The sequence below is a fragment of the Sus scrofa genome, chromosome 5 (assembly GCF_000003025.6).
Source record: "Sus scrofa isolate TJ Tabasco breed Duroc chromosome 5, Sscrofa11.1, whole genome shotgun sequence".
Lineage (NCBI taxonomy): Eukaryota > Metazoa > Chordata > Mammalia > Artiodactyla > Suidae > Sus > Sus scrofa.
Window position 1 is genome coordinate 66,844,207 of NC_010447.5, and position 13,996 is coordinate 66,858,202.

The 13,996-nt window shown below is 51.1% G+C and overlaps 1 protein-coding gene across 4 annotated transcripts in view; it reads left to right on the forward strand.

Annotated features, from left to right (window-relative positions):
* Positions 8,597 to 13,996, forward strand: part of TSPAN11 (tetraspanin 11) — a 58,808-nt gene continuing 53,408 nt past the window's right edge. Inside the window, exon 1 of one of the 4 annotated variants that reach the window (XM_021092451.1) lies at positions 8,597 to 9,236. In XM_021092451.1, the coding sequence (XP_020948110.1) occupies positions 9,018 to 9,236 (219 nt within the window). In that variant the 5' untranslated portion in view covers positions 8,597 to 9,017. The remainder of the gene's footprint in view (positions 9,237 to 13,996) is intronic. The other 3 variants (XM_021092450.1, XM_021092452.1, XM_021092453.1) reach the window with 3 other exon arrangements.

The window sequence follows — 13,996 nt, forward strand, 5'->3', positions numbered from 1 at the left end:
TCTGTGACCCCGAGTGCAGGCAGATAACCCGAAGAGCCAGCATCTCAATTCAAGGGAAGCCCGGGCAGCAGACCGAGGTCAGCCGGGAGCCTCTTGGTCTGGTTCTCACACTGGGTCTCACTCCTTCTGTAACCTCTGGGCATGGCTGCCTGCTCTCCAGAAGCCTCAGGTCCCCCACCTTCAAGTTGAAGGAAGCACCTGGTTCCTGGAGTCCCCATGTGAGCCTCCAGGATTGACTCTGCCACCCAGACGGCCTCGGAGGCCCCACAGCAGCCTGGGAGCAAAGAAAACCTTAACCCCTGCCCAGTCCCCTGTAAGGCCCCAGCCTCAGGCATGGCCAGACCCCAGACACAGACTCGCAAAAAGATTTCTTTGCAAAGCCTGCAGCTCACCCCACCTTACTCCCTGCAAGGCTTCAGAACTAGTGCTTGAGATGATGAGGAAAGCAGTGGAATTCCAGGAGTGAAGAACAGGCGTGGACTTTGTTTTTGGACGTTGCACTTGACATGATGTCAGCAAGGGCTCAGCAGCCCTTGCTGCTCATTGCCCACCTGCCTCTCACCCCAGCCTGCAGCCTGCAGGGCCTGCCAGAACCTCTCTTTATTGGCACAAACCCAGCATCAGGGGGATGTCTCAACCCAGCTCCTGGCATTGCCAGAGGAGAAGGAGGTCACCTTCTCACCATGTCCCATCCCACCTCTCTGGGCCAGCTCTGCCCCTCTTAGAGGGGACCTAAGGATGGGGGGCTCACAGAGGGTGGGGGGGACGTGCTTTGGACCTGGACAGCAGGAAGTCGTGGGAGGTGCACACATGACCTCTAGGAGGGAGGGGTTCTCACTCTTCTACTAACAAGGGACAGTGTGACCTCCGGCACCCTCCAGGGGTTGGTCTCCTGACTATGAGGGAGGTTGAACTTGGTGATCTCTAAGCCATCTTCCAGGATTTGATTTTAAATTCTCAATGAGTGCTGATTGCTAAAGCTGGGCTTATCGCGTGCATAGGAAACAGGGCCAGGAGAAAGAGTCCAGAGGATTCCTCCAGCCTCGGGGGGGAATCCAGGCAGCAGCGCCCTGCATTGCCTTCCCAGGCAGCGCCCTGGGGGAGGGACAGTCGAGAGCTGGATGCACTCCTGGGCTCCTGCGGGCTTCCACGCAGCAGCGAAGGCCCCAGGGCTGTGTGTGTGCCGGCACCGCTTCACTCGGTGTACCTGGCATGCTTAAGAGCCACTGCCCCCAGCAGACTGGACTTGGGAAACCTACCTTAACCATGTTTTAGATAAGACCCAAATCCTGATGCAGACCCTCCTGATGGCTTTAGAATCTATTCCAGGAGGTCCCATCGTGGCGCAGCAGAAATGAATCCAACGAGGAACCATGAGGTTGCAGGTTTGATCCCTGGTCTTGTTCAGTGGGTTAAGGATCCGGTGTTGCCGTGAGCTGCGGTGTAGGTCACAGACGTGGCTTGGATCCGGCATCGCTGTGGCTGTGGTGTAGGCCGGCAGTTGTAGCTCTGATTGGACCCCTAGCCTGGGAACCTCCACATGCCTCAGGCATAGCCTTAAAAAGACAAAACAAACAAACAAAAGGACAGACTGACAGATACAGAGAACACACGAGGGGTTACCTGTGGGGAGAGGGAGAAGGGGAGGGGCAGTACACAGTGCAAGATTCAGTGGTGCAAACTCTTCATCTAAAATGTGATGATATAAAATAAGCTGCAAGGCTATATTGTACAACACAGGGAATATAGCCAATATTTTATAAAAACTACCAATGGAACAGAAACTTTAAAAATTGTGAATCACTATATTGTACACCTGTAACTTATACACTATTACATATCAATCATACCTCAATTTTTAAAAAATTTTAATTAAAATAGAACATAAAATTTCTAAGCCAAAATGCTCCCTTTATATATGTATTACTAATCTAGTAATTGCTTAATAATTCTATTATTCAAATCTCTTCAGCGCTGCCCAAAAGAAATGTAATCTGGGCCACACATGTTATTTAAAATGCACCAGTTGTCATGTTAAAACAAGTAAAAAGAAACTGATGAGATTCATTTTAATTGATTTTATTTACTTTTATTTATTTAGAGATGATAAATAATTTTTTTCCTTTTTTTTCTTTTTAGGGCCACACCTGCAGCATTAGAAATGCCCCCTTTAGAGGTCAAATTGGAGCTGCAGTTGCAGGCCTATGCCACAGACGTAGCAATGCTGGATCCTTAACCCACTGAGAGAGGCCAGGGATTGAATCCACATCCTCATGGATGCTAGTGGGATTCATAACCCGCTGAGCCACAACAGGAACTCTCTAAATAAATTTTTTTCTTTTTCTGGCCACACCCATGGCTTATGGAAGTTCCCAGGCTAAGGGTCAAATTGGAGGTGCAGCTGCCAGCCACAGCCACAGTAACACAGCTTCTGAGCCGTGTCTGTGACCTACACCACAGCTCACTGCAATGCCAGATATTTAACCCACTGAGCAGGCAGGGATAGAACCCACATCTTCATGGATATTACTCCGGTTTGTTACTGCCGAGCCACAACGGGAAATCCTTTTTTTCTTTTTTTTTTTTTTTTTTTTTTTTTTCTTTTTTTTTTTTCAAAAGAAAGAGGTCGGTTTTGTTTCCAATGATGTATGATTGTCAGCCGGTAACTACTTTTATCTTGCCCTTTTTTGTCGTTTTTACCTTCAATTTTAACTAATGTCACGTTAACACAGATATTTTCTCCTTGTGAAAACAAAACCGTTATAGATCTGGTCAGATTCCTCTTTGATTTCATCCCCAATCCCAGTCTCCTCTCAAGAAGTAAAGACAATTAACTTGGAAACATAATCTTCCAACTTGTTCTGTGCATTGTTGGATATACATCTATATCTGCATAAAAATGGTACTTTCTGTGATTTCATTTCTAGAAATTTATCATGAAGAAATAGTTGAATAAGGAGGCAAAATACATGTGACAAATGTTTCATAACCACACTGAATTTCTTAATTCAAAAGATTCTAAATATTCGTCAGTAAGGATTAGTTAATTGTGGTACATCCACGATTCTTAAATCCATTTACGTGAAACAGTGACTAGAACATATTCTAAAAAGGAATAAATCGGGTTACACCTGTGCACATGCACACACACACACACACACACACACACACACACACGAGTGAAAGGTTGTTGGCCAAAAGTCATACAATGGTTACCTTCAATGGCTAAGATTTCAGGTGATTTTACTTTCTTCTTTAATATCTTATATTGATCGCATTTTATAGTGACCATATATCGATGCTATAACTTTGAAAACATTAAAAACCTTTTCCCAAAAGGTAAATCCTAAATAACGTACATGCTCCAGGAATATTCGCCAAGTTTATCCAAAGGCGTCCCCTCCTCCCTGGCATAAGCCTTTGACCCCGGGGGCCCCAGTTATAAATGCAGGCTCCAGAGAATTTCTTAGAAGAGGGGGGATTAGCATCACAGTTGTTGCACAGACTGAAACACTCCAGCTGTAAATATCCAGTGTCATTTTACAAGTTGTTTGTACATTTGCTCAGCTGTCTGTAGTTATGCTTTCTGAACCCTAGATGTGTTTTTCTATGTTTTGCCTTAAATAATATCCTCCTGGGACAGAACCAGGCTGTAAAGAGAACGCCAAGAGCATGACAAGCAGTTGGATGTCTGAGCAATGCTCTCGACAGTGTTAATGAAGATCAATAATTATTTCAAGCACCAATTAGTGCAACTCATGTTCCCGGTGTCACTGGCAGTGTGCCTGTAACAGCAGAAAAACTCCTGCTTCTGGTGGAACATCTCTGCTGTGGGAATCAGCCCTGAGATTGTGAGGCTCGGTGCCACCACCACTTCATTCCCGCCTCCTATGAGCACGGGTGTTGCAAAAAGGAGCAGCTCGGTCATGAAGCGCACAGTCAATGGCGGGTTGAAGTCAGTCTGATCTAAACTGATCAACATGTGGCATCTTGTCATCCCCCAGTCCTTCTGGAAGAGGGAAAGGTGCTCTATTTGTGTATGGATAAGAAAACGAGGCCAATCCCCACTCTCTCGGAGGGCAGAAAGGGTCTTAGGAAGAGTTCCTCCTCATTTTAAAGATGGGGAGACAGGATGAGTCAGACCAGCTGTGGGATGCACATGTCGGGGAGAGAGGGGGTGCCTTCTTCCTGGACGGGTCCACCTGCTGGAACGTGGTGTTTTTTTCTGAGAATGGGTCACGCAGAGTCTAGACAAACAGTCCTCAATAAGGCCCTATCGGGATGGAAGCTTTATGAGCAGGATTGTCAGGGAGCGGGAGCAGAGGTTGTCAAGGGAAACTTCATTTCTTTCAACCTTCCTGGCTCGTGACTGCGCATTGTTTTGAAAGACAGGCTTGTACTTGGAAGGATGGAGAGATCCAAGCTTTCCATTTCCTGACCTGTGATGGTTTCTGGGACAACCCGAAGGCTAAGTTCATGGGCTGACGTCCTGGGGATGGACATGTCAGCACCACCAGATCATGCTCTTCCGTGTGTGTGAGTGAGTGAGTGTGTGTGTGTGTGTGTGTGTGTGTGTTGCCATCCACACCAAAAAAGCTACCTTCTGAGACTCCATCACCAGGAATGGACAGAGAAACCGTTGTCAAGGAAGCAAGGACATCAAGCCCTGTGCTGGCTTGAAGGGAACCCCACAAGATCCACCCTGTACCTCCAAGCAACTGGTGATGGTCATTTTAGATCTAAGCAAAGATGTCTAAGTGTTATCTTTATCTTTTTACATCTCTAAAGTGCGGGTTCACTGAGGTACCACTCCCATCACTCCAGCACCCCCCTCCCCAGGATGGTTCTCTCTCTGATGGAAGGCAGCGAATGGGGCCAGAGTACAGACCGAACACAGAAGCAGTGGGCACCCAGCCCAGGGCAGGAGATGGCTGAAGGCCTGGATGAGGGGCAGCGTCTCCACCTCCAGGACTAAAATTCCCCCTTCTTGGCAGCTTCCTGTTTGGGGTTTCACCAGCCTCTTCCTTTTCTTTCCCCAAATAAGGGACTACTCTTCCCATTTTGCAGATGCAGGAGCTGAGGCACAGACCCAGCAGCCAAGCCCAAGGGTTTGTGACTCAACCAGCACTCAGAGCTCAGGTGAAACTATGAAGATGGGATCCAGTGTCCTGGGCACAATCAGCTCCAGCTCTGGAGGAGCCAGCTTGACCAGGAAACCACGGCATTGCTCATGTAGCTCAGAGTGAGAATCGGGATGGAACACATCCCACTCGCATCTCCCTTCGTCCTCCTCACCCAGGTCAAGCCCATTTTCCTCTCCACAGACGTTAGATTTTCAACCGCTGCCCTCATCTCCACGTGTGTCCTGCGAAACAAAATGGAACAGACCAGGATCTCGCTAGTGGAGCAGCACCTGGAGGGAGGCAGGAGGGCCCTTCTTTCACCGAAGGTAAGGACAGTGACATAATGCCATGTGCAGCAACATGGATGGACCTAGAGATTATCATACTAAGTGAAGTAAGTCGGACCAAGACAAACATCATATATTATCACTTAGATGTGGAATCTAAAAGCAAAGATACAAACGAACTTCTTTACAAAACAGGAGCAGACTCTATAGACTTCAAAAACAAACTTACAGTTACCAAAAGCGACAGGTGGGGGAAGTAGGGATAGACTGGGGGTTTGGTATCGACATGGGCACAGGGAACTCTATCCCATATTCTGTGATAACCGATGTGGGGAAAGAATCTGAAAAAGAATGGATATGTTTATATGTATAACTGAATCACTTTGCTATACAGCAGAAATTAATACAACATTGCAAATCGACTATACTTTAATGAAACTTTAAAAAATGAAAAAAAAAAAGGGAAAGTCATGGAAACAATCTAAATGGCCATTGACAGATGAATAGACTAAGATGTGGTACATATATAAAATGGAATACTACTCAGCCATAAAAAACAGCAAAATAATGCCATTCGCGGTAATAGGGATAAAACTAGAGTTTCTCACACTAAGTGAAGTCAGTCAGATAGAAAAGAACAAATACCACAGGATATCACTTATATGTAGGATCTAAAATGTAGCACAAATGAACCCATCTACAGAACAGAAACAAACTTACAGAAATGGAGAACAGACCTGTGGTTACCAGGAGAAAGGTGGGGGGAGTGGGATGGACTGGGAGTTTGGGGTTGGTAGAGACAAACTATTACATTTAGAAGGGATAACCGGAGTTCTCGTCATGGCTCAGTGGTTAATGAATCCGACTAGGAACCATGAGGTTGTGGGTTCGATCCCTGGCCCTTACACGCGGGTTAAGGATCCGGCGTTGTCATGTACTGTGGTGTAGGTTGCAGATGCGGCTTGGATTCTGTGTTGCTGTGACTCTGGCGTAGGCTGGTGGTCGCAGCTCCGATTCGACCCCTAGCCTGGGAACCTCCATATGCCACGGGAGCGGCCCAAGAAATGGCAAAAAGACCAAAAAAATAAGAAAATGTGTGTAGAAGGGATGACCAAGGAGGTCCTCCTGTGCAGTACAGGGAACTGTATCCAATCTCCTGTGATAGATCATGACGGAAAATAAGATTTTTAAAAAGAACGCATATATATGTATGACTGAGTTTGCTGTACAGCAGAAATTGGCACAACATTGTAAATCAACTATACTTTAATAAAAAAATTTTTTTTAATTTTTAAAGAACGTGAGGACAAACCCAAGACCACACTCCGGAAGTCCAGGATTTCATATCTGCTACCAGAACACTGGCCACAGATGGCTGCTGAACCCTTGAAATGTGTTCAGTGTCACTAAGGGACTCAATATTTTACTTCGATTAATTTAAGAAACTTAAATTTAAAAACTGGCCATTCAGTTTGGCTGTGGAAAGCATAAGTATACATAGAGCAAGGTCATATATATCCCTACCTCTTCAATCCTCAATGTTATGAAATCTAAATACAGAGCAGGCATGTCTGAATTCAGATGTGCTGTGAACACAAAAGACACACCAGAGTTGGAGGACTTGGTAGGAAGAAAATGTAAAATAATTCTTTAATAATTTTTTAAATTGATGGAGGTTGAAAGGATCGCATTTGAGATGTATTGTGTTAAATAAAATCTATCATTAAAAGTAATTGCACCTGTTTCTTTTTTTACTTTTTTGTAATGGGGCTACTGGGAAATTTTAAATTACATATAACATTTCCGTGAATTCACTCCCCTCAACGCTAATGTCACCAGGGCTAGCGCCGGGGCAGGACATCCTGGTGCAGAAGTTCATTTAATCACTGGCCCTCTCACGGTGCTGAAGGGCCCCCTGGAACATTTTCCGACCCTCTCTTTCCTAATTAGTGTTTCAATAACACTAACTTTCCTGAGCACGCACTTCCCCTCCACTCTTCCCCGCCTCAGGCCTCTTTCCCCCTCCTCCATCCTTTAGAAAACTAACCTCTTTTCCTTTAATACCACCTTCTCTGGCACATCTGTGTCTTCAAAATGCTTCACTGGAGGTCAAGGTCCCCCCCCAGAGGTCTTGGAAGGTCGGGGAGAGACCCTCACACCCTGTGCTGCTCAAGCCTCTCTCCCACACAGGCTTGGCCTTCACCCCAGAGGTGGCACCAGGTGTTCATGGCCTCTTCTTTACCCCCAGCCCGCCTTTTCTTTGTTCTGCCCCCTTTCTCACGACCCCCTGTCTCAGGTTGGATTTCTGGGGAACAGAGCCACACACAGGGCCTCTATGGGAGGGACCTGTGGGAATAACACCTGTAAGAAAGCCAGAGAAACAGGGTTGGGCAGAGAGTGAACTTGAACTGGATCCAGTTTCCCCAGATGCTGATCAATCCCCTTGGGAAGCTCTGGAGCCAGGAGAGCCCTTCAGAGGCCTCTGGAACACGAGCGCATCAGCTGATGGGGTCCAGACACCCCCAAGAAGGGCAATCTGGCTTATCCTCCCCCCACTGAAATAACTCTGGCAAAAGTCTCATCTCTAAGTCTAGACCCGTTCTCCTGGGCGCCCGCCTCTCTGGCACCCCTGGAGCCTAAACCGTGCAGGAACCCCTCTTCTCTGTGACAAGCCCCACCCCCACCCCCAGGGCAGACACCTGTGGGCAGGGTCCGTTTCTATCTCCTCCCTGCCTAGAAGGAGTTCTGTCCTCAGCGGGGACCTCTCTGCAGGTCTACACTCTTCCTCAGCTTCCTGTTACTCCAGGTCCTCCTTGGCGCCCTCACCCCCAGCCTCCTTCCTGGGAGACCCCAGCCTGTCCACCCCTCCATCAGCGGCCCTAGGCAGGCTCTCTGCACGCCTCTGCTGCATCTTCCCCACTCAGCCCCCCTGGGTCTTCCTCCCCAGGGCCTGTGACAGTCATCTCCTCCGGAGACCCCTCCCCTCCCTCCCCTCCCTCCCCTCTCTCCCCTCTGCTCATCCTTCACAGCCCCCTACTCCACCCCCAGGCCAGGCTGGGCAGCCTGGTAAAGGGGAAACCTCGCTGCCTGCGGGTCAAATTTCAAAAGACCATGGTTGGATAGGCTCAGGCCTTTGCTGCTTCCGGAAATAACAGTAAGCCGTCCAGCCGCACAGGTTAGATCCAGTCGAGGCCACTTTGTCCCTGCGCTCAGGCCAAGGCCGGACAGGTGGGCTCTGTGCTCACTCCTTTTTTCTCCAGAGGATCTCCCCAGGAGGAGATGTTGGCTCTCCCTGGACCCAGAAAACGGAAAGCTGACGGCCCACGGGCCTCTCAAAAGGACCCCCAGGGATGAGGGTCTTCCTTGTGTGTGTGGGCGGGGCAAGGGGAGACTCTTCGTGATCAGAGGGTCTGGTCCCTAGTCCCTGGACACCCACACGGCCAAGGTCTCCCAGGACCGTGCGGGTTCCCTCCATCCCCCACCGGGGGCCGACCGGGGCGCGGGGGTGGGGGAGGGAGACACAGGGAGGCCCGACTTCCAGTCATCCCCCCGCCCCCTCCTCGCTGGGACCCTAGGGCCCGCGCACAGCTGCCCTGACTCCGACTCCATGCGCTCTGAGTGGAAGAAAGACCAACCCCAAACAAAGCCGGGCGCCAGCGGCGGGAGAAGTAGCCCGGGCCTCGGAGGGGCCGGGGGTGGGCGCTCGGGAGGCGGGGCGCGGCCGCAGGAAGTGCTGAGCGGGGCTGAGCGCGGCTGTGGTCCCGACCCGCCGGCCCTGCAAGCCCCCACCCGGCGCCGGCGGCCCTCGCTGCGGAGCCCGCGGCCGGTAAGTGCGGGCGGACCCGGGGCGGGCGGAGAGCAGGGGCGGACTTTGCGGGAGGAGCGGGGCCGGATGGGGCGGCCACGCACTGCCAGCTGCTGTGTCCCCAGCTGTCCTCCCGAAACTCCGCGTCTGCACTTTTGTGTCTTGGGAGGAAGCTCTGGACCTCTGTGCACGCCTGGCCCTCCTCCGCTGGGACTTCTGGTGGCTGGCTGTTATGCACAGGCCGGAGGTGACAGGTCTAGAGCCATCCTAGCTAAAATGGTGCGGTCCGTGGCTCAGACCCCATGCCAGGGTTTGCTCAGAGCTGGCAGCTGGTTTGTCTCCTGCAGGCACAGGAATGTTCTCTGCAGGCCTCTCTGCTCTGGGCAGGGTGGCTCACAGGTCCCCTGGGCTTGTCTGTGTATTTGTGGGAACCCAGCTCTGCAGGCCCTGCCACCTGTGTTTCCTGCCCGTTCCTGCGTGTGCAGCTGGCTGGTTGGTGTGGGAGGACAGGAGGTGTGGAAGGTTCTGGGGTATCTCGTTTTCACCAGCCTTAAGTTCACACCCATGACTTAGCTGGAAAATACGTGCGGAAGGGGGAAGTGAGAGCACCTCACCCTGGGTCTCGGTGGCGGAGAGGGCAGGGCTCGGTGCTGGCGGTGTCGGCACATGGGCATGCTGTGAGGCAGGGTGGCATGGAGAGAAAAGGCAGCTTCTGGAAGTACCCCAAAGTGCACTCTAAAACTTAGGGTAGGTGGGCGTGTGAGGAGAGGACTGGGCTGGTTTTCGGCCAGAGTGGAGGTCCGTGGTTAGCTTGCGGGCAGCTGGATTCTAGTTGGGGTTGGAGACCTGCGTTTGAGTCAGAACTTGGTGGCACTCTCTCTGGCAGGAGCCTGGTTCCCTGCAAGGGTCACTCCAGGGCTCAGTTGCTTCCCGTGCAGAAGAGGACTGATAAGTGCTGTCCCGCCCACCTCCGGAGGTGACCGGAGGCTCAAGTTAGCTGAGGCCTGGAAAGTGCTTTGACAGCAAGAAGGCTCTGGGGGCAGAGGGTGAATGCGGGGCCCAGGGGTGCCGATGGGGTTTTGGGGATGGCCTGGCTATCGGGCTGTAGATAGTCTAGAGACAGGAGTGTGGGTGGCATAGTTGCCTTCTGCAGCACAAGAAGACAGTCAGCTTGGCCGGCCTTTACTTATTTATATATTTATTTTTTAAATTAATTAATGAATTTATTACATTTATAATTGTACAATGATCATCACAATCCAGTTTTATCATATTTCCATCCCGCACCCCCAGCACATCCCCCCACCCCCCAACCTGTCTCCTTTGGAAACCATACGTTTTTCAAAGTCTGTGAGTCAGTATCTGTTCTGCAAAGAAGTTCATTGTGTCCTTTTTTCAGATTCCACATGTCAGTGAGAGCATTTGATGTTGGTGTCTCATTGTATGGCTGACTTCATTCACCATGATAATTTCTAGGTCCATCCATGTTGCTAAAAATTGGGCTGGTCTTTAAATCGTAGCCCTGGAGCCGCTTGGCTGGGGAGAGAGCCTGCTCCAGGTGGGCCAGGACCATCACACCCACCAGCTGGCTTTCCCCCTCATGTCACCATGGGTGGCAGCCAGGGGCACCTTCCACAGTTCACAGCCAGGGCGATGGGAGTGGAGGAAGCTTTCTGTCCCAGGTCCCCAGCCTCAGATTCTGTCCTCTGGTCACACAGCCTCCAGCCCCAGGGCCAACTCTGTACCTGCTGGGGAGGGCAGGAAGGGTGTCAAGTCCTGACAGCCCCTAACACTGGGATATAGTTGTGGTTTGTCACTCCTGGATGTCACTTGTCATCAAGGCTTCTTGACCTGTAGTGGCTGTTTAGTAAATATTACAAGGAAAGAGCTCTGGAAACAAGAGTTAAGTCCAGCTTGGCTTCCTACCCGCTGTGTGACCTGGGGACAGTCCCTTCACCTCTTTGGTTCTGTTTCCTCATTGGTCAAAATCAGCATCCTTCCAGACTCTTGTTCTGATCGCAGCTCATGTTTCCTGTGCTCCGAGAGAAGTGACCCCCTTAAGTAGGCACCTCCCAGCCTCAGTCACATCACTGTGATCCGTTTCCTTCATAGCACTTTTTGCCATCTGAACCTCTCTCTGCTGCATCCAAACACACCGAGAGCTTCGCCAAAGAGGGGCCTCCTTCGTCCTGCTACCTGCTATCTCACTGCACCTGGGCCCCAGTAGTTGCTTCAGAGAGGCTGCCTGTGGGGGGGGGGGGGGACAGTTCCCTAGGGGGATGGATGCGTGTCTTTCACATTGGGCTCCTGGGGGCTTCTAAGGGAGGAGCAGGTGCCCTAGGCGGGGCCCTGGGCTCGCACACCCCAGCTTTGGGCTGATCTGAGTTACAGGCTGGCCTTCAGGTAAGACTTCCTTTGAAGAAAGGGCCTTCCCACTAAAGTAAAAGTAGAAAGCCATTGCGTCAGAACGGACAGGGGGCCTTTTCAACTCCGAGTTGAAATAACAGTATTGCATGGGGGCGTATGGCACACATGGCCCTCGGGGAGAACCAGAGGCCATGGTTCGGACACTCAGAGCCATCATCCCACCGGGCCTCTCTGCTTGACCGTGGAATCCATCGTACGTTGGTTTTTTGCAGCTGGTTTAATTTTCTGCGCTTTGGGTCAGGGTTCATGTGAAAGGGATGTTGCCCACAGTGCCGCGTTGAGGAGTAAGTGGGGCTTCGAACCAGGAGGAAACAGCGGACACGGAGGAGCGGGTAGGTCGCACAGTGAGGGCTGCCCACTGGGGGGACCCGTCTGTCATTGTCCTCCCTTGGGTGTGTTTCAGGCAAACTGCCCAGACGTGTCTCTCCGCAGGAGTTTGCTCAGCCTGGTTTTTCTCACTTAGTTGGTGATGGAGACTCCCTTCTCCCTGAGCAAGAGCGACTCCTGAACTGGAGTCCAGGGGTGCCCTGCCCGATATCGGAGCAGCCCTTGTCAGCTCCACGGCAAACGTCCCTCCTTTGTCTCTTCCAGTGCATAGTGAGCGGTCGCATGACTCCATTTCCGGCACGGTGCCCGGGTCTGGGGCGCAGAATACAGTTCATTGCCCCTTTGCTCCACCCCGACGGCGGGCCATCCGCGGTTCAGGAACAGACAGGAAAGGAGGTTGTGTTGTTTGTGGGGTGGTTTTTGTGGCTGATTGAGGAGGAAGACTGGAGAGAAGCGGACAGAAGGGACTCCGTGCAGGACAGAGGCCTCTGTTAACTCCTCTGACCAGTGACCTTGCTTCTTGTACGTGTCTCTGCTGGGCTGACTCTTGGGGGGTTCCCAGGCCTGTAAGGTTGATACTTCCAAGAAGGCCCAGGCAGAGGGCAGGGCTGATAGAGGTGGTGGAAGAAGGCGAGGGGTTCAGGGTCAGGGGATCCAGAATCCCACGTTCCCCGGGTCCCTGCCCTGAGCCTCCAGATCCGAGAAATACAGCAAGACTTGGCTCTGACCTCCGAGCATCTAGTTGTGGAGGAGATGAAATTCAGTCCCAGGAGGAGAGGAGAGAACAGCTGGGTTTAGGCCGCAGGGGGGCGCTCACCTAGGCCGCAGCTGGAGCTCAGAGAAGGATCAGGAAAGTACCAGTGAGGGCAGAGCGCTCAGCGGGTCAGCCATCCAGCGCCTTCCTTGACCTCGCAAAGCTTCAGCCTCCTGCTGTGTAAACCGAGGGATGGTCTCAAAGTCCTCGCCTGGGCTCAGGGCCCCGAGGTTACCCCCGCCCCCTAGGCAGCCCAGCCGCTTACGTCCTCTGGGTGCCCTTCCAACTGGCCATGCCCGTCCCCACAAGCTCTGGGGAGGAGCCGGCTGTGACAGAACTTCTCCCTCCCAGCTCACTGTCCCCGTGCATGCAGCCGGCCCTTCTGAAAGGCTTGAGGGGCTTCGCTGACAAATACCAGGAATTCAAGATTGAAGGATGTCCTGGCAGCTCAGGAAGAATTACAGGGAATGTTCCTGATCTGCTGAGGGTATGACTTGGGTTCTGGAACCCTCTCCAATGGTCTTGGGGGTCACCCGCAGGGACGTTCACCCTTGTCCTGATTTACAGATTCTTCCTTTCCTTCTTAAGTACAGACGTCAGGTTTTGAAAGAGTTTTGTCAGCCAAACTTCAATGTAAATGAGAATTTGGGAGTTCCCATCATGGCATAGTGGTTAACGAATCCAACTAGGAACCATGAGGTTCCGGGTTCGATCCCTGGCCTCGCTCAGTGGGTTAAGGATCCGGCGTTGCCGTGAGCTGTGGTATAGGTCACAGACGCGGCTCAGATCTGGCGTTGCTGTGGCTGTGGTGTAGGCCAGCAGCTACAGCTCTGATTTGACCCCTAGCCTGGGAACATCCATATGCCATGGGTGCAGCCCTATAAAAAGACAAAAAAAAAAAAAATGAGAATTTGTATCTCCATCTAAAAAATTAATCAAAGACCATAAAACTGATAGGGAGTTTGCCATCCAGTGTCCGCCTCTCTGCTTTGTTTCGTTTACATTTGTTTTTTAAAAATCAGCTTATGTCATTTACCAACAGAGTTTCGTGTATTTAAAAGGTTCCGAAAAGAACAAAGGACAGGACTGAGCTGGGGCCGTCTCATCTTGTGGGGACGGGGATGGCCAGATTGCAGAATTTTACTAAAAAAAAAAAAAACATTGCTTATCCTTGGTTGATCGTGCAGGGTGATAGCTGAACTCGGAAGCATTTTTGACAGGAAAAGGCCTGAGTTTCTGGAAATATCGTCAAGAGATCTCTCTCAGAAGCCCC